At 46.8% G+C, this 20,413-nt stretch overlaps 2 protein-coding genes across 2 annotated transcripts in view; one reads left to right on the top strand and one right to left on the bottom strand.

Moving 5' to 3' along the window:
• SLC13A4 (solute carrier family 13 member 4) overlaps positions 1–12,143 on the top strand; it is a 31,328-nt gene extending 19,185 nt beyond the window's left edge. Inside the window, exons 9-16 of the mRNA XM_072145170.1 lie at positions 377–496; positions 593–694; positions 2,537–2,638; positions 2,731–2,837; positions 9,742–9,881; positions 10,415–10,576; positions 10,661–10,798; positions 11,689–12,143. Of these exons, the coding sequence (XP_072001271.1) occupies positions 377–496; positions 593–694; positions 2,537–2,638; positions 2,731–2,837; positions 9,742–9,881; positions 10,415–10,576; positions 10,661–10,798; positions 11,689–11,826 (1,009 nt within the window). The 3' untranslated portion in view covers positions 11,827–12,143. The remainder of the gene's footprint in view (positions 1–376; positions 497–592; positions 695–2,536; positions 2,639–2,730; positions 2,838–9,741; positions 9,882–10,414; positions 10,577–10,660; positions 10,799–11,688) is intronic.
• A 3,753-nt stretch (positions 12,144–15,896) lies between these two features.
• Positions 15,897–18,147, bottom strand: STMP1 (short transmembrane mitochondrial protein 1). The gene is made up of 3 exons (XM_072150555.1): positions 18,010–18,147; positions 16,856–16,909; positions 15,897–16,253 (listed from the first exon to the last, which is right to left on the bottom strand). The coding sequence occupies exons 1-3, from the start codon at positions 18,022–18,024 to the stop codon at positions 16,179–16,181; spliced, it is 144 nt and encodes a 47-aa protein (XP_072006656.1). The 5' UTR covers positions 18,025–18,147; the 3' UTR covers positions 15,897–16,178.
• Positions 18,148–20,413: the final 2,266 nt, after the last annotated feature.

Raw genomic sequence — 20,413 nt, 5'->3', positions numbered from 1 at the left:
ACTGCCCCCTATGTACAGGAATATAACTACTATAATACTGCCCCCTATGAACAAGAATTTATCTACTATAATACTGCCCCTATGTACAAGAATATAACTACTATAATACTACCCCCTATGTACAGGAATATAACTACTATAATACTGCCCCCTATGTACAGGAATATAACTACTATAATACTGCCCCCTATGTACAAGAATATAACTACTATAACACTGCCACCTATGTACAAGAATATAACTACTATAATACTGCCCCCTATGTACAGGAATATAACTACTATAATACTGCCCCCTATGTACAAGAATATAACTACTATAATACTGCCCCCTATATATACTATAACGTCTAATGTTTGGCTTCTTGGTATTGCAGTCGGTATCCTGATGCTGAGGTGGTGAACTTCGGGACCTGGTTTGTGTTCAGTTTACCCATCACTGTCATTGTCCTGTTTTTGGTCTGGGTTTGGCTGCACTGGTTGTTTCTTGGATGCAAGTAAGTGGCGGTATTATTCCGGAGGACAATATTTCCTCCATTTGTATTCTTTCCTTGTTATTGATCCTTTAGGTTTTTTTTCTTCTAAATGCTCAGTTTTAGGGAAACCTGTTCTCTTAGTAAGAATAAGAAGACACGACAGGAAGAGTTGTCAGAACAACGGATCCAGGAGGAGTATGAAAAGTTGGGGACAATGAGGTCAGTGCTTTTAGGGAACTATGAATAGATGTAGTCAGATCTGTAAGGTTGCTATGTATAGTCGTAGTCCTAGATGTATGATACTATTTGTAGTCGTAGTCAGAGATGTTAGGCTACTATGTGTTGTCGTAGTCAGAGCTGTAAGGTTACTATGTGCAGTTGTAGTCGTAGTCAGAGCTGTAAGGTTACTATGTGCAGTTGTATTCGTAGTCAGAGCTATAATGTTACTATGTGCAGTTGTAGTCGTAGTCAGAGCTGTAAGGTTACTATGTGCAGTTGTAGTCATAGTCAGAGCTGTAAGGTTACTATGTGCAGTTGTAGTCGTAGTCAGAGCTGTAAGGTTACTATGTGCAGTTGTCGTCGTAGTCAGAGCTATAATGTTACTATGTGCAGTTGTAGTCGTAGTCAGAGCAGTAAGATTACTATGTGCAGTTGTAGTCGTAGTCAGAGCTGTAATGTTACTATGTGCAGTTGTAGTCGTAGTCAGAGCTGTAAGGTTACTATGTGCAGTTGTAGTCGTAGTCAGAGCTGTAAGGTTACTATGTGCAGTTGTAGTCGTAGTCAGAGCTGTAAGGTTACAATGTGCAGTTGTAGTCATAGTCAGAGCTGTAAGGTTACTATGTGCAGTTGTAGTCGTAGTCAGAGCTATAAAGTTACTATGTGCAGTTGTAGTCGTAGTCAGAGCTGTAAGATTAGTATGTGCAGTTGTAGTCGTAGTCAGAGCTGTGAGGTTACTATGTGCAGTTGTAGTCGTAGTCAGAGCTGTAAGGTTACAATGTGTAGCTGTCATAGTCAGAGTTGTAAGATCATTAAAGGAAACCAACCATTTGATTTGATGCATTAAGAACCAAATATACCTTGAGAATGCTGTAGATACACTAATGCAGAAACATATCTTGTTTAATCCCTGTGCTGAGTGGTTTTGCTGGAAAAAAAAAACAATTATAAAATCATGATAATGAAGCTGCTTCTGTGCTGTGCCCCTGCGAATTTTCCCTTCATATTAGTTATGCACTGCACCAGAGGATGATGCAATGACTGTTCTTCCTGCCAGGCAGAATAATCAATTGCTGCACCATCCCCCAGCTGCTGTGTATGAATGATCCAGGTCAGGTTGATTAGTCCTGTCTTGGCGGTTCAGAAAGCTCCTTTGTAATGTGGATCCAGCTTTCCCAAGGTCCTGAATTTTATAATAGTTTTTTTTCAGCAAAACCACTCAGCACAGGGATTAAACAAGATATGTTTCTGCATCAGTGTAGCTACAGCATTCTCAAGGTATGTGTGGTTCATAATGCATCAAATCAAATGGTAGTTTTCCTTTAAGTGCTGTTGTAGCTTGAGATGGAAAGTTACTATTTGTAGTTGTAGTCAGAGCTGTAAGGTTGCTATGTGTATTGTAGTCGTAGTCAGAGCTGTTAGGGAACTACGTGTAGTTGTGGTTGTAGTCAGAGATGTAAAGTTACTATTTGTAGTCGTAGTCAGAGCTGTAGAGTTCCTCTGTGTAGTCGTAGTCAGAGCTGTAAGGTTGCTATGTGTATTGTAGTCGTAGTCAGAGCTGTAAGGTTACTATGTGTGTAGTTGTCATAGTCAGAGTTTAAGTGTTATTATGGTTGTAGTCAGAGATGCAAAGTTACTATTTGTAGTCGTAGTCAGAGCTGTAGAGTTCCTCTTTGTAGCCGTAGTCAGAGCAGTAAGAAACCTTACAGTTTTCTGTTTGTAGTCGTAGTCAGAGCTCAAAAGTTACTTTGTGTAGTCGTAGTCAGTGATGTAACAGTTCCTATACTGTTAGATACATAAGGTCCCTGTGGGCGGGTGCTCAGCTCACACTTCCTCCATCTGTAGTTACCCGGAGAAGGTCACAGTCTTCTTCTTCATCCTGATGACTCTGCTCTGGTTCACACGAGAACCCGGATTCGTTCCTGGATGGGAATCCCTTTTTGAAAAGTAAGTTCTGAAAAAGTGAACTGTCTACACTAAACCCTAAAACTTCATGCCACCCCCTGACTGGCACCGGTCTGACCCTCTGCTTTGTTCAGGAAAGGATACAGGACGGATGCCACGGTATCGGTGTTCCTGGGATTCCTGTTGTTCCTCATTCCATCTAAAAGACCCAGGTTCACCTGCTTTGGAAAAGGGCAAACAGGTGAGAACTGGCACTGAGGGCACAGTGTATGGGGACTCTCTATGACTGGCACCATCTATGAGGGCACAGTGTATGGGGACTCTCTATGACTGGCACCATCTATGAGGGCACAGTGTATGGGGACTCTCTATGACTGGCACCATCTATGAGGGCACAGTGTATAGGGACTCTCTATGACTAGCACCATCTATAAGGGCACAGTGTATAGGGACTCTCTATGACTGGCACCATCTATGAGGGCACAGTGTATAGGGACTCTCTATGACTGGCACCATCTATGAGGGCACAGTGTATAGGGACTCTCTATGACTGGCACCATCTATAAGGGCACAGTGTATGGGGACTCTCTATGACTGGCACCATCTATGAGGGCACAGTGTATGGCGACTCTCTATGACTGGCACTGAGGGCACAGTGTATGGCGACTCTCTATGACTGGCACCATCTATGAGGGCACAGTGTATGGGGACTCTCTATGACTGGCACCATCTATGAGGGCACAGTGTATAGGGACTCTCTATGACTGGCACCATCTATAAGGGCACAGTGTATGGGGACTCTCTATGACTGGCACCATCTAAAAGGGCACAATGTATAGGGACTCTCTATGACTGGCACCATCTATAAGGGCACAGTGTATGGGGACTCTCTATGACTGGCACCATCTATGAGGGCACAGTGTATGGCGACTCTCTATGACTGGCACTGAGGGCACAGTGTATGGCGACTCTCTATGACTGGCACCATCTATAAGGGCACAGTGTATGGGGACTCTCTATGACTGGCACCATCTATGAGGGCACAGTGTATAGGGACTCTCTATGACTGGCACCATCTATAAGGGCACAGTGTATGGGGACTCTCTATGACTGGCACCATCTATGAGGGCACAGTGTATAGGGACTCTCTATGACTGGCACCATCTATAAGGGCACAGTGTATAGGGACTTTCTATGACTGGCACCATCTATGAGGGCACAGTGTATGGGGACTCTCTATAACTGGCACCATCTATGAGGGCACAGTGTATGGGGACTCTCTATGACTGGCACCATCTATAAGGGCACAGTGTATGGGGACTCTCTATGACTGGCACCATCTATGAGGGCACAGTGTATGGGGACTCTCTATGACTGGCACCATCTATAAGGGCACAGTGTATGGGGACTCTCTATGACTGGCACCATCTATGAGGGCACAGTGTATGGGGACTCTCTATGACTGGCACCATCTATGAGGGCACAGTGTATAGGGACTCTCTATGACTGGCACCATCTATGAGGGCACAGTGTATGGGGACTCTCTATGACTGGCACCATCTATGAGGGCACAGTGTATGGGGACTCTCTATGACTGGCACCATCTATGAGGGCACAGTGTATGGGGACTCTCTATGACTGGCACCATCTATGAGGGCACAGTGTATGGGGACTCTCTATGACTGGCACCATCTATGAGGGCACAGTGTATAGGGACTCTCTATGACTGGCACCATCTATGAGGGCACAGTGTATGGGGACTCTCTGTGACTGGCACCATCTATGAGGGCACAGTGTATAGGGACTCTCTATGACTGGCACCATCTATGAGGGCACAGTGTATGGGGACTCTCTATGACTGGCACCATCTATGAGGGCACAGTGTATGGGGACTCTCTATGACTGGCACCATCTATAAGGGCACAGTGTATAGGGACTCTCTATTACTGGCACCATCTATGAGGGCACAGTGTATAGGGACTCTCTATGACTGGCACCATCTATGAGGGCACAGTGTATGGGGACTCTCTATAACTGGCACCATCTATGAGGGCACAGTGTATGGGGACTCTCTATGACTGGCACCATCTATGAGGGCACAGTGTATGGGGACTCTATGACTGGCACCATCTATGAGGGCACAGTGTATAGGGACTCTCTATGACTGGCACCATCTATGAGGGCACAGTGTATGGGGACTCTCTATGACTGGCACCATCTATGAGGGCACAGTGTATGGGGACTCTCTATGACTGGCACCATCTATGAGGGCACAGTGTATGGGGACTCTCTATGACTGGCACCATCTATGAGGGCACAGTGTATGGGGACTCTCTATGACTGGCACCATCTATGAGGGCACAGTGTATAGGGACTCTCTATGACTAGCACCATCTATAAGGGCACAGTGTATAGGGACTCTCTATGACTGGCACCATCTATGAGGGCACAGTGTATAGGGACTCTCTATGACTGGCACCATCTATGAGGGCACAGTGTATAGGGACTCTCTATGACTGGCACCATCTATAAGGGCACAGTGTATGGGGACTCTCTATGACTGGCACCATCTATGAGGGCACAGTGTATGGCGACTCTCTATGACTGGCACTGAGGGCACAGTGTATGGCGACTCTCTATGACTGGCACCATCTATGAGGGCACAGTGTATGGGGACTCTCTATGACTGGCACCATCTATGAGGGCACAGTGTATAGGGACTCTCTATGACTGGCACCATCTATGAGGGCACAGTGTATGGGGACTCTCTATGACTGGCACCATCTAAAAGGGCACAATGTATAGGGACTCTCTATGACTGGCACCATCTATAAGGGCACAGTGTATGGGGACTCTCTATGACTGGCACCATCTATGAGGGCACAGTGTATGGCGACTCTCTATGACTGGCACTGAGGGCACAGTGTATGGCGACTCTCTATGACTGGCACCATCTATAAGGGCACAGTGTATGGGGACTCTCTATGACTGGCACCATCTATGAGGGCACAGTGTATAGGGACTCTCTATGACTGGCACCATCTATAAGGGCACAGTGTATGGGGACTCTCTATGACTGGCACCATCTATGAGGGCACAGTGTATAGGGACTCTCTATGACTGGCACCATCTATAAGGGCACAGTGTATAGGGACTTTCTATGACTGGCACCATCTATGAGGGCACAGTGTATGGGGACTCTCTATAACTGGCACCATCTATGAGGGCACAGTGTATGGGGACTCTCTATGACTGGCACCATCTATAAGGGCACAGTGTATGGGGACTCTCTATGACTGGCACCATCTATGAGGGCACAGTGTATGGGGACTCTCTATGACTGGCACCATCTATAAGGGCACAGTGTATGGGGACTCTCTATGACTGGCACCATCTATGAGGGCACAGTGTATGGGGACTCTCTATGACTGGCACCATCTATGAGGGCACAGTGTATAGGGACTCTCTATGACTGGCACCATCTATGAGGGCACAGTGTATGGGGACTCTCTATGACTGGCACCATCTATGAGGGCACAGTGTATGGGGACTCTCTATGACTGGCACCATCTATGAGGGCACAGTGTATGGGGACTCTCTATGACTGGCACCATCTATGAGGGCACAGTGTATGGGGACTCTCTATGACTGGCACCATCTATGAGGGCACAGTGTATAGGGACTCTCTATGACTGGCACCATCTATGAGGGCACAGTGTATGGGGACTCTCTGTGACTGGCACCATCTATGAGGGCACAGTGTATAGGGACTCTCTATGACTGGCACCATCTATGAGGGCACAGTGTATGGGGACTCTCTATGACTGGCACCATCTATGAGGGCACAGTGTATGGGGACTCTCTATGACTGGCACCATCTATAAGGGCACAGTGTATAGGGACTCTCTATTACTGGCACCATCTATGAGGGCACAGTGTATAGGGACTCTCTATGACTGGCACCATCTATGAGGGCACAGTGTATGGGGACTCTCTATAACTGGCACCATCTATGAGGGCACAGTGTATGGGGACTCTCTATGACTGGCACCATCTATGAGGGCACAGTGTATGGGGACTCTATGACTGGCACCATCTATGAGGGCACAGTGTATAGGGACTCTCTATGACTGGCACCATCTATGAGGGCACAGTGTATGGGGACTCTCTATGACTGGCACCATCTATGAGGGCACAGTGTATGGGGACTCTCTATGACTGGCACCATCTATGAGGGCACAGTGTATGGGGACTCTCTATGACTGGCACCATCTATGAGGGCACAGTGTATAGGGACTCTCTATGACTGGCACCATCTATAAGGGCACAGTGTATAGGGACTCTCTATGACTGGCACCATCTATGAGGGCACAGTGTATGGGGACTCTCTATGACTGGCACCATCTATGAGGGCACAGTGTATGGGGACTCTCTATGACTGGCACCATCTATAAGGGCACAGTGTATAGGGACTCTCTATGACTGGCACCATTTATGAGGGCACAGTGTATAGGGACTCTCTATGACTGGCACCATCTATGAGGGCACAGTGTATGGGGACTCTCTATGACTGGCACCATCTATAAGGGCACAGTGTATAGGGACTCTCTATGACTGGCACCATCTATGAGGGCACAGAGTATAGGGACTCTCTATGACTGGCACCATCTATGAGGGCACAGTGTATGGGGACTCTCTATGACTGGCACCATCTATGAGGGCACAGAGTATAGGGACTCTCTATGACTGGCACCATCTATGAGGGCACAGTGTATGGGGACTCTCTATGACTGGCACCATCTATGAGGGCACAGTGTATGGGGACTCTCTATGACTGGCACCATCTATGAGGGCACAGAGTATAGGGACTCTCTATGACTGGCACCATCTATGAGGGCACAGAGTATAGGGACTCTCTATGACTGGCACCATCTATAAGGGCACATTGTATAGGGACTTTCTATGACTGGCACCATCTATGAGGGCACAGTGTATGGGGACTCTCTATGACTGGCACCATCTATGAGGGCACAGTGTATAGGGACTCTCTATGACTGGCACCATCTATGAGGGCACAGTTTATAGGGACTCTCTATGACTGGCACCATCTATAAGGGCACAGTGTATGGGGACTCTCTATGACTGGCACCATCTATGAGGGCACAGTGTATGGGGACTCTCTATGACTGGCACCATCTATGAGGGCACAGTGTATAGGGACTCTCTGTGACTGGCACCATCTATGAGGGCACAGTGTATAGGGACTCTCTATGACTGGCACCATCTATAAGGGCACAGTGTATGGGGACTCTCTATGACTGGCACCATCTATGAGGGCACAGTGTATGGGGACTCTCTATGACTGGCACCATCTATGAGGGCACAGTGTATAGGGACTCTCTATGACTGGCACCATCTATAAGGGCACATTGTATAGGGACTCTCTATGACTGGCACCATCTATGAGGGCACAGTGTATGGGGACTCTCTATAACTGGCACCATCTATGAGGGCACAGTGTATGGGGACTCTCTATGACTGGCACCATCTGAGGGCACAGTGTATAGGGACTCTCTATGACTGGCACCATCTATGAGGGCACAGTGTATGGGGACTCTCTATGACTGGCACCATCTATGAGGGCACAGTGTATGGGGACTCTCTATGACTGGCACCATCTATAAGGGCACAGTGTATAGGGACTCTCTATGACTGGCACCATTTATGAGGGCACAGTGTATAGGGACTCTCTATGACTGGCACCATCTATGAGGGCACAGTGTATGGGGACTCTCTATGACTGGCACCATCTATAAGGGCACAGTGTATAGGGACTCTCTATGACTGGCACCATCTATGAGGGCACAGAGTATAGGGACTCTCTATGACTGGCACCATCTATGAGGGCACAGTGTATGGGGACTCTCTATGACTGGCACCATCTATGAGGGCACAGAGTATAGGGACTCTCTATGACTGGCACCATCTATGAGGGCACAGTGTATGGAGACTCTCTATGACTGGCACCATCTATGAGGGCACAGTGTATAGGGACTCTCTATGACTGGCACCATCTATGAGGGCACAGTGTATGGGGACTCTCTATGACTGGCACCATCTATGAGGGCACAGTGTATAGGGACTCTCTATGACTGGCACCATCTATGAGGGCACAGTGTATGGGGACTCTCTATGACTGGCACCATCTATAAGGGCACAGTGTATAGGGACTCTCTATGACTGGCACCATCTATGAGGGCACAGAGTATAGGGACTCTCTATGACTGGCACCATCTATGAGGGCACAGTGTATAGGGACTCTCTATGACTGGCACCATCTATAAGGGCACAGTGTATGGGGACTCTCTATGACTGGCACCATCTATAAGGGCACATTGTATAGGGACTTTCTATGACTGGCACCATCTATGAGGGCACAGTGTATGGGGACTCTCTATGACTGGCACCATCTATAAGGGCACAGTGTATAGGGACTCTCTATGACTGGCACCATCTATGAGGGCACAGTGTATAGGGACTCTCTATGACTGGCACCATCTATAAGGGCACAGTGTATGGGGACTCTCTATGACTGGCACCATCTATGAGGGCACAGTGTATGGGGACTCTCTATGACTGGCACCATCTATGAGGGCACAGTGTATAGGGACTCTCTGTGACTGGCACCATCTATAAGGGCACAGTGTATGGGGACTCTCTATGACTGGCACCATCTATGAGGGCACAGTGTATGGGGACTCTCTATGACTGGCACCATCTATGAGGGCACAGTGTATGGGGACTCTCTATGACTGGCACCATCTATGAGGGCACAGTGTATGGGGACTCTCTATGACTGGCACCATCTATGAGGGCACAGTGTATAGGGACTCTCTATGACTGGCACCATCTATGAGGGCACAGTGTATAGGGACTCTCTATGACTGGCACCATCTATGAGGGCACAGTGTATAGGGACTCTCTATGACTGGCACCATCTATGAGGGCACAGTGTATAGGGACTCTCTATGACTGGCACCATCTATGAGGGCACAGTGTATAGGGACTCTCTATGACTGGCACCATCTATGAGGGCACAGTGTATAGGGACTCTCTGTGACATGTTATATGATTTTTGCCCCCAGAAAAGAGTGAGAAGGAGGAGGATGATGAGGGCCCCTACCTGGGGGGCCCGATGCTGACGTGGCAGGAGTTCCAGAAGCATATGCCCTGGGAGATCGTGGTGCTGGTTGGCGGAGGTTATGCCCTCGCTGCGGGGTGTAAGGTAACTATAACCAGTAGTGTAGAAGTGTAGTATAGTCCCTGGTGGTCTAGGGGTAGTTTACAGGTTTAATGTAAAATCCCTGAAGATCTAGTTGTTACAATCACAGCTGTCCTGTGGGAGTGAAGGGGTGAAATATCAAAGTCCTGGTGGTCCGGGGTTGTTAAGAAGTTCAGTATAAAATCCCTGGTGGGGTAGGGGTAAGGACTGTATAATTACAGATGGTCTGGGATAGTGAAGGGGTGAAATATCACACTCCTGGTGGTGAAGGTACAATCCCTGGTGGGGTAGGGGGGTGACTGTATAATTCGGATGTGTCTGGGATAGTGAAGGGGTGAAATATCACATTCCTGATGGAGTTAAGGGTATAATCCCTGGTGGGGTAGGGGGGTGACTGTATAATTACAGATGGTCTGGGATAGTGAAGGGGTGAAATATATCACACTCCTGGTGGTGAAGGTTAGAGAGGTATTGAGGGTATAATCCCTGGTGGGCTAGGGGGGTGACTGTATAATTGGGATGTGTCTCTCCTGCAGACCTCGGGGCTCTCCTCCTGGATTGGGCGTCAGATGGAGTGTCTGAGCAGCCTCCCCTCCTGGGCGGTCACCCTCCTGGCCTGTGTCCTGGTGTCCGGTGTCACAGAGTTTGTCAGTAACCCGGCGACCATCACCATCTTCTTACCCATCCTATGCAGCCTGGTGAGGAGTCCCCGGTGATGTCACAGGCGGGTGACTGGTTGCTATAGGCAACGGCTGACTGTCTCTGGTTACATTGTCTTGCAGTCGGAGGCTCTTCAAATTAACCCTTTGTACACCCTGATCCCGGTCGCCATGTGCATCTCATTTGCTGTGATGTTACCAGTGGGGAATCCCCCGAATGCCATCGTGTATAACTACGGGCACTGCCAGATCCGAGACATGGTGAGAGCAAGTCACATGATTAGTCCTGTGACATCACTGTGTGTATTATCTCTGTACTGTGACATCACTGTGTGTATTATCCCTGTACTGTGACATCACTGTGTGTATTATCCCTGTACTGTGACATCACTGTGTGTATTATCCATGTACTGTGACATCACTGTGTGTATTATCCATGTACTGTGACATCACTGTGTGTATTCTCCCTGTCCTGTGACATCACTGTGTGTATTCTCCCTGTCCTGTGACATCACTGTGTGTATTCTCCCTGTCCTGTGACATCACTGTGTGTATTCTCCCTGTCCTGTGACATCACTGTGTGTATTCTCCCTGTCCTGTGACATCACTGTGTGTATTCTCCCTGTCCTGTGACATCACTGTGTGTATTCTCCCTGTCCTGTGACATCACTGTGTGTATTATCCCTGTCCTGTGACATCACTGTGTGTATTATCCCTGTACTGTGACATCACTGTGTGTATTATCCCTGTACTGTGACATCACTGTGTGTATTATCCCTGTACTGTGACATCACTGTGTGTATTATCTCTGTACTATGACATCACTGTGTGTATTATCCCTGTACTGTGACATCACTGTGTGTATTATCCCTGTACTGTGACATCACTGCGTGTATTATCTCTGTACTGTGACATCACTGCGTGTATTATCCCTGTACTGTGACATCACTGTGTATTATCCTGTACTGTGACATCACTGTGTGTATTATCCCTGTACTGTGACATCACTGTGTGTATTATCCCTGTACTGTGACATCACTGTGTGTATTATCCCTGTACTGTGACATCACTGTGTGTATTATCCTGTACTGTGACATCACTGTGTGTATTATCCCTGTCCTGTGACATCACTGTGTGTATTCTCTCTGCAGGTGAAGGCCGGTCTGGGGGTGAATGTGATCGGGCTGGGGATAATCATGGTGGCCATTAACACTTGGGGGATCAGTCTCTTTGGGTTGGACAGGTTTCCGGACTGGGCGCTGGTCCATAACTCCACTCATGGCTTGTGAATGAGGCGCAGGACCTGCGGGGGGCAGTGTGGACCCTCTGGCTGTTACACATTGGACTCTTCTCCCCTGTACATATCTCACCGTTACCTCCAGAAGAATATTTATTGCAGTATTTAGTGGACATGGACCTGATCCGGGGGATGGGCAGACCTCATGGTGCTTGTAGTTCTTCTTCTACATCTCCCACAATGCATTGCAGCAGCTCTGGCTGTGACTAGAGTATGAGACGTCCGATATCAGCGAGCGCCGCACAGAGATTTGTCGTAGGAAATAAAAGAGAAAAAGCAAAGAAAAAAAACATTGTAACGTTTTGTAAGAAAATTGTGTCAAAAAATGTATAAAAATAAACGTCAAGTCTTCAGCATCGGACGAGCGGCGAGCACAGCAGTGTGAGGATGCCTCCTCAGTACAATCCTGGAATATAAATCCATATATATCACAGTCCTGCTGCTACTAAAACCATATAAAAGGTATGATTACATATCACTCTTGGGACACCACCTAACACTGGCTGCACAGAGCACAGCAGTGTGAGGACGTCCCCTCAGTACAATCCTGGAATATAAATCTATATGTCGTAGTCCTGCTGCTACTAATCACATATGTGAGGTCTGATTACACATCTCTCCAGGGACAGTACATAACACTGTCTGCAGAGAGCACAGAGCACAGCAGTGTGAGGTCTGATTACACATCTCTCCAGGGACAATACATAACACTGGCTGCAGAGAGCACAGAGCACAGCAGTGTGAGGTCTGATAACACATCTCTCCAGGGACAATACATAACACTGGCTGCAGAGAGCACAGAGCACAGCAGTGTGAGGTCTGATTACACATCTCTCCAGGGACAGTACATAACACTGTCTGCAGAGAGCACAGAGCACAGCAGTGTGAGGTCTGATAACACATCTCTCCAGGGACAATACATAACACTGGCTGCAGAGAGCACAGAGCACAGCAGTGTGAGGTCTGATTACACATCTCTCCAGGGACAATACATAACACTGGCTGCAGAGAGCACAGAGCACAGCACTGTGAGGTCTGATTACACATCTCTCCAGGGACAATACATAACACTGGCTGCATAGAGCACAGAGCACAGCAGTGTGAGGTCTGATTACACATCTCTCCAGGGACAATACATAACACTGGCTGCAGAGAGCACAGAGCACAGCAGTGTGAGGTATGATTACACATCTCTCCAGGGACAATACATAACACTGGCTGCAGAGAGCACAGAGCGCAGCAGTGTGAGGTCTGATTACACATCTCTCCAGGGACAATACATAACACTGGCTGCAGAGAGCACAGAGCACAGCAGTGTGAGGTCTGATTACACATCTCTCCAGGGACAATACATAACACTGGCTGCAGAGAGCACAGAGCACAGCAGTGTGAGGTCTGATTACACATCTCTCCAGGGACAATACATAACACTGGCTGCAGAGAGCACAGAGCACAGCAGTGTGAGGTCTGATTACACATCTCTCCAGGGACAATACATAACACTGGCTGCATAGAGCACAGAGCACAGCAGTGTGAGGTCTGATTACACATCTCTCCAGGGACAATACATAACACTGGCTGCAGAGAGCACAGAGCACAGCAGTGTGAGGTCTGATTACACATCTCTCCAGGGACAATACATAACACTGGCTGCAGAGAGCACAGAGCACAGCAGTGTGAGGTCTGATTACACATCTCTCCAGGGACAATACATAACACTGGCTGCAGAGAGCACAGAGCACAGCAGTGTGAGGTCTGATTACACATCTCTCCAGGGACAATACATAACACTGGCTGCAGAGAGCACAGAGCACAGCAGTGTGAGGTATGATTACACATCTCTCCAGGGACAATACATAACACTGGCTGCAGAGAGCACAGAGCACAGCAGTGTGAGGTCTGATTACACATCTCTCCAGGGACAATACATAACACTGGCTGCAGAGAGCACAGAGCACAGCAGTGTGAGGTCTGATTACACATCTCTCCAGGGACAATACATAACACTGGCTGCATAGAGCACAGCAGTGTGAGGTCTGATTACACATCTCTCCAGGGACAATACATAACACTGGCTGCAGAGAGCACAGAGCACAGCAGTGTGAGGTATGATTACACATCTCTCCAGGGACAATACATAACACTGGCTGCAGAGAGCACAGAGCGCAGCAGTGTGAGGTCTGATTACACATCTCTCCAGGGACAATACATAACACTGGCTGCAGAGAGCACAGAGCACAGCAGTGTGAGGTCTGATTACACATCTCTCCAGGGACAATACATAACACTGGCTGCAGAGAGCACAGAGCACAGCAGTGTGAGGTCTGATTACACATCTCTCCAGGGACAATACATAACACTGGCTGCAGAGAGCACAGAGCACAGCAGTGTGAGGTCTGATTACACATCTCTCCAGGGACAATACATAACACTGGCTGCAGAGAGCACAGAGCACAGCAGTGTGAGGTCTGATTACACATCTCTCCAGGGACAATACATGACACTGGCTGCATAGAGCACAGCAGTGTGAGGTCTGATTACACATCTCTCCAGGGACAATACATAACACTGGCTGCAGAGAGCACAGAGCACAGCAGTGTGAGGTATGATTACACATCTCTCCAGGGACAATACATAACACTGGCTGCAGAGAGCACAGAGCGCAGCAGTGTGAGGTCTGATTACACATCTCCCCAGGGACAATACATAACACTGGCTGCAGAGAGCACAGAGCACAGTAGTGTGAGGTCTGATTACACATCTCTCCAGGGATAATACATAACACTGGCTGCAGAGAGCACAGAGCACAGCAGTGTGAGGTCTGATTACACATCTCTCCAGGGACAATACATAACACTGGCTGCAGAGAGCACAGAGCACAGCAGTGTGAGGTCTGATTACACATCTCTCCAGGGACAATACATAACACAGGTTGCAGAGAGCACAGAGCACAGCAGTGTGAGGTCTGATTACACATCTCTCCAGGGACAATACATAACACTGGCTGCAGAGAGCACAGAGCACAGCAGTGTGAGGTCTGATTACACATCTCTCCAGGGACAATACATAACACTGGCTGCAGAGAGCACAGAGCACAGCAGTGTGAGGTCTGATTACACATCTCTCCAGGTACAATACATAACACTAGCTGCAGAGAGCACAGAGCACAGCAGTGTGAGGTCTGATTACACATCTCTCCAGGGACAATACATGACACTGGCTGCATAGAGCACAGCAGTGTGAGGTCTGATTACACATCTCTCCAGGGACAATACATAACACTGGCTGCAGAGAGCACAGAGCACAGCAGTGTGAGGTATGATTACACATCTCTCCAGGGACAATACATAACACTGGCTGCAGAGAGCACAGAGCGCAGCAGTGTGAGGTCTGATTACACATCTCCCCAGGGACAATACATAACACTGGCTGCAGAGAGCACAGAGCACAGTAGTGTGAGGTCTGATTACACATCTCTCCAGGGATAATACATAACACTGGCTGCAGAGAGCACAGAGCACAGCAGTGTGAGGTCTGATTACACATCTCTCCAGGGACAATACATAACACTGGCTGCAGAGAGCACAGAGCACAGCAGTGTGAGGTCTGATTACACATCTCTCCAGGGACAATACATAACACAGGTTGCAGAGAGCACAGAGCACAGCAGTGTGAGGTCTGATTACACATCTCTCCAGGGACAATACATAACACTGGCTGCAGAGAGCACAGAGCACAGCAGTGTGAGGTCTGATTACACATCTCTCCAGGGACAATACATAACACTGGCTGCAGAGAGCACAGAGCACAGCAGTGTGAGGTCTGATTACACATCTCTCCAGGTACAATACATAACACTAGCTGCAGAGAGCACAGAGCGCAGCAGTGTGAGGTATTATTACACATCTCTCCAGGGACAATACATAACACTAGCTGCAGAGAGCACAGAGCACAGCAGTGTGAGGACAATACATAACACTGGCTGCAGAGAGCACAGAGCACAGCACCTGTGGGTATCATAATAATAATAATTTTTTTTTAAAAATCCAAAATTTCCATCAATACAATAAACATAACTTTATTAAACTCATCCAAAACCTAAAAGCGACACGCGGTGCAGTCTAAGGTTCCTCAAAGCCGCCCAGAATAATAGAAACCATCACAAGTATCGCCAGGAGGAGAAGGGGTTAACTTTGGTTAACTCCCACTGATGGGAGGAGCCACATAACCGATCCTTCAGGTAGGTGACGCCCTCTGCCCCATGTCTCCACTGGAGCGTATAGATATATATTCCGCGTCTACTGTACAGAGGAGGAGCGCCCGATTCTCGGTCAATTTTCGGCACTACTCGCTCGGGGGCTTCTTTTTGGCTTCCAAATCTTTCTTGAAGTTTTCAACTTTTTTCCCTATATCCGGCACCTTAAGAGGGAGGGGGAAACAAAAATATAAGAAGCAAGAGAGGATATAAAGTGATCTTGTGCAGTCCTGACTACACTGGATTTGTAGTCTGTAACCATGGAGACTCATACATTTACAAAAACTGACCCACAAAGCCCTGATTGGGGCGAGGGAATTATTCTCTAACCTTTAATTTTTAGAGACAGCAAATCCAATCCCTAAAGTGGGATGTCCCAATCATACAAAGGGGCGGAACCAGGGGGCGGTCAGACAGAGGGGAGGGGCTTATATGTCCCTATTATACTGAATGCAAATATAACCATAAATATATATATACATAAAGCTCTGATGATTACATTGTGGGCAACAGAGACAGATTTAAAGGGCATCTAAAGGACTATATGCAAATGAGCCTGAGGGGCTCCAGGCTCCATTGGTGTTAATAGAACTTGGAGACCCTTAGGCTCATTTGCATAGAGTCTTTCATCCTGGTGGTAGATGTCCCTTTAAGAAACCTGAGGGGTGTAAGAGGGCGGAGCCAGAGGAACAGGCATCATGGAGACTCCGATCCAGCACTGATTTTCCCCTTTAAGATGGGGACAGAGAATCCAGTAATGACTCACCTCGTAATTCTGCGCAAGGTACATCCCCACCACATTCCCGAAGGCGAATCCCAACTGCAGGGGAAAAAAAAAAACATAAAGTTAATATATACAACCCACAAACTAATTTTTTTTTTTTTTAAATCTCGTTTTGTGTACGCAGCTCTGACGCCAAGGCTCATAATCCTGCAGTCCTGGGGTACTGTTTACTTTCTATTCCAGAGCACAGTATCCAGATCTGACTACATTGGGTGCTTTGTGTAGTCTCTAACCAAATGGAAACGCATAGCTCCGCATTAGAGCTGTATACACAAAACGGTAACAACAGTTTTTAATAAATTTTATACACAAACATGTTTTTTTTTTGCTTCAATTTGACACACACATATATATATATATATATTACAGTAATACAGTATATTTATATATATACACAGTAAAACTGTGTTAACTGTACGTAAACTGCAACGTGTGAACGTAGCCATAAACACGTTGGGTGCAAAAGTAAATGCACCCTTTATCCCAGAGCACAGTAACCAGATCTGACTACGTTGCATGCTTTGTGTAGTCTGTAACCAATGGAGACATATAGCTCTGCCTTAGAGCTGTGGACACAAAAAGGTAAAAGATTTTTTTAATGAATTTTATACATAAACATGTTTTTTTTCCTTCAATTTCACGCTGTGGTAACAGTATGTGGACTGCAACGTGTGAACGCAGCCGTAAACATGTTGGTTGCAAAAGTATACGTACCCTTTACCCTTCCAGCTTGGTTATATGTCTAATTTTACATATGGGTGCAGTACGTTCTTGCAGAAAGCTAAAGTACCAGGAGATATTAGTTATAATCATCCGGCATAGAGCTGTAATAGATTCCTCTGTGCTGCTGTGGCGATAGGGGGTCATCTTCTAGCAGCCGCATATAGCAACAGGTTATACACAAGGCATCAGACAGGGGGAGCTCTGCCTTCAGAGACATCTCCTTATCCAGACCACCACTTAAAGGGGTCATACTTTTAAAGTGGAACTCCCCTTTAAGTAGACTCGCAACTCCTGGAAGCCGTGAGTCATAAGCCGCCCTCGGGTGCCCTCAGTAAGGGTTAACACTTAAAGGTAACCTCGCCTATTCCTGGACACCCCCTTAACAAAATAGGGTTACACCCCAGGAAACTTACTATGAACTGTAACATTGTAACGGCTTCTCCTCTCTGCACAGTTTCGATCACCTCCAGAGGAACAGGAAGTAGTTGCGGCAGCTTCCAGGAAGTGCTCAGGCAGCCATCTTTAAAGTGGGCAAAATACTTCACACTATGAACACATAGTGACCTCTGGTGGTCAGATGTGATAATGCAGCTCTATTATGTATTTTTTTTTGGGACCCTAATGTATATACTATGTCCCAGAATGCATTGCTCGTGTCAGTTATGGATATAAGTGCCCCTCTGCAGTATATATGAATGCAATTTATGGTAAAATTTCCTTATTAGTGTAATTTATAATATTATTAGAAATCCCCCAACGATATTAACCCTGAAAATGCCGCCTCATTGTGTATTACGGGCCAGAATTAGCAAAACATGGTCACTTTTATGGACAAACAGCGCCACCCCTGTACAAAGGTTGCATGTGGTATTACAACTCCACCCTATTCATTGCAATGGAGCTGAATTGTAATACCGGTCACAACCTATAGACAGATGTGGCAGTAAGCAGCCATTTTTTTCCAATGCCAGTCTACTGTCACCGCTCCCAGGGCTGTGAACACGTCTCAAGTTGTATGATATATTAAGTTTCGTTTTAATTGGTCATCCTTTTACGATACAGAACTCCATATCTCCTTCATAGTCATGAGAGGACATGGAAAAGCAGTCACTTGTATAGTAGAATGTCCTGCAGTCACCACTAGAGGGAGCTAGCTGCATTCTCTGTATACATAGAGATCAGCGCTCCCTCTAGTGGTGACTACAGGAAGTTCTACTACAAAAGAGACTGAACAGGACCTAAAACAAGTCTGTGCAGCAAGGAGAAGCAGTCTCCTGTATAGTCACCACTGATAGGAGATCCTACTATACAAGAGACTGCTTCCTGACACTGCACAGACTGTAGGTCACGTTAGGTCTCATGTATAGTGTAACTTCGTGCAGTCACCACTAGAGGGGGCTTTCTACATAATCTGAATAAATTGGGACTCAGTTCTTCCTGTAGTAGAGACTCTGATATTCTACTATACAAGAGACTGCTTCTCTACTCCACACAGACTTTAGTGACTTAAGATCTAAACAATATTTATAGTGGAGCTTCCTGCAGTCACCACTAGAGGGAGCTAGCTACATACTCTGCATACAGATAACTCAATACTTCTCCTGTGCAATGATCTACTATACAAGAGGCTGCTTCTCTACTCCGCACAGACTTTAGTGACTTAAGATCTAAACAATATTTATAGTGGAGCTTCCTGCAGTCACCACTAGAGGGAGCTAGCAACATACTCTGTATACAGATATTTTATAAGTTGAGTTTCCTGCAGTCACCACTAGAGGGAGCTAGCTAGATACTCTGCATACAGATAACTCAACGCTTCTCCTGTGCAATGATCTACTATACAAGAGGCTGCTTCTCTACTCCGCACAGACTTCATTTAGATCTGATTTAGTTTCTTTTATAGCAGAACTTCCTGTAGTCACCACTAGAGGGAGCTAGTTACATACGCTGTATACAGATATTTTATAAGTTGAGTTTTCTGCAGTCACCACTAGAGGGAGCTAGTTACATACGCTGTATACAGATATTTTATAGCAGAGCTTCCTGAAGTCACCACTAGAGGGAGCTAGTTACATACGCTGTATACAGATATTTTATAAGTTGAGTTTTCTGCAGTCACCACTAGAGGGAGCTAGTTACATACGCTGTATACAGATATTTTATAGCAGAGCTTCCTGAAGTCACCACTAGAGGGAGCTAGTTACATACGCTGTATACAGATATTTTATAAGTTGATTTTCCTGCAGTCACCACTAGAGGGAGCTAGCTACATACACTGTATACAGATAACTCAATGCTCCTTCTGATGGAGACTGTGGGGTGAAATACAGGAGACTGCTTCTCTACTCTGCACAGACTTGTTTTATGTCCCCTTCAGTCTCTTGTATCATAAAAAATAGACTTCCCGCAGTCACCACTAGAGGGAGCTTATTACATACTTTGTATACAGGGGATTCAGTGCTCCCTCTAGGGGTGACTGCAGGAAGTTTTACTATACAAGAGACTGCTTTTCTATGCTGCACATACTTGTTTTAGGGCTCTGCTTAGTGTATTATGTAGCAGAACTTCCTGCAGTCACCACTAGAGGGTGTGTACATTGGGGTTTAATGCTCCCTCTAGTGAATGTAGAGATCTACTATACAGGAGACTGCTTCTCTGCTGCACAGACTTGTTTTATGTCATATCCAGTCTACTGTATAGCAGAACTTCCCACAGTCACCACTAGAGGGAGCTTTCTACATAACTGTGTATACAGTGAACTCCATGCTTCTTCTAGTGGTGACTTTAGGAAGTTCTACTATACTAGAGACTGCTTCT

The sequence above is a fragment of the Engystomops pustulosus genome, chromosome 4 (genome assembly GCF_040894005.1).
Source record: "Engystomops pustulosus chromosome 4, aEngPut4.maternal, whole genome shotgun sequence".
Classification (NCBI taxonomy): Eukaryota; Metazoa; Chordata; class Amphibia; order Anura; family Leptodactylidae; genus Engystomops; species Engystomops pustulosus.
Note: the sequence above shows the minus strand (reverse complement) of the source record. Positions and strands in the feature narration are given on the sequence as shown.

Excerpts from the sequence above, each read along its gene's own strand:
- STMP1 (XM_072150555.1), bottom strand. Across the intron at positions 16,254-16,855 it reads ACCTTGCGCAGAATTACGAG|GTGCCGGATATAGGGAAAAA; the intron begins GTGAGTCATTAC and ends CTCCCTCTTAAG.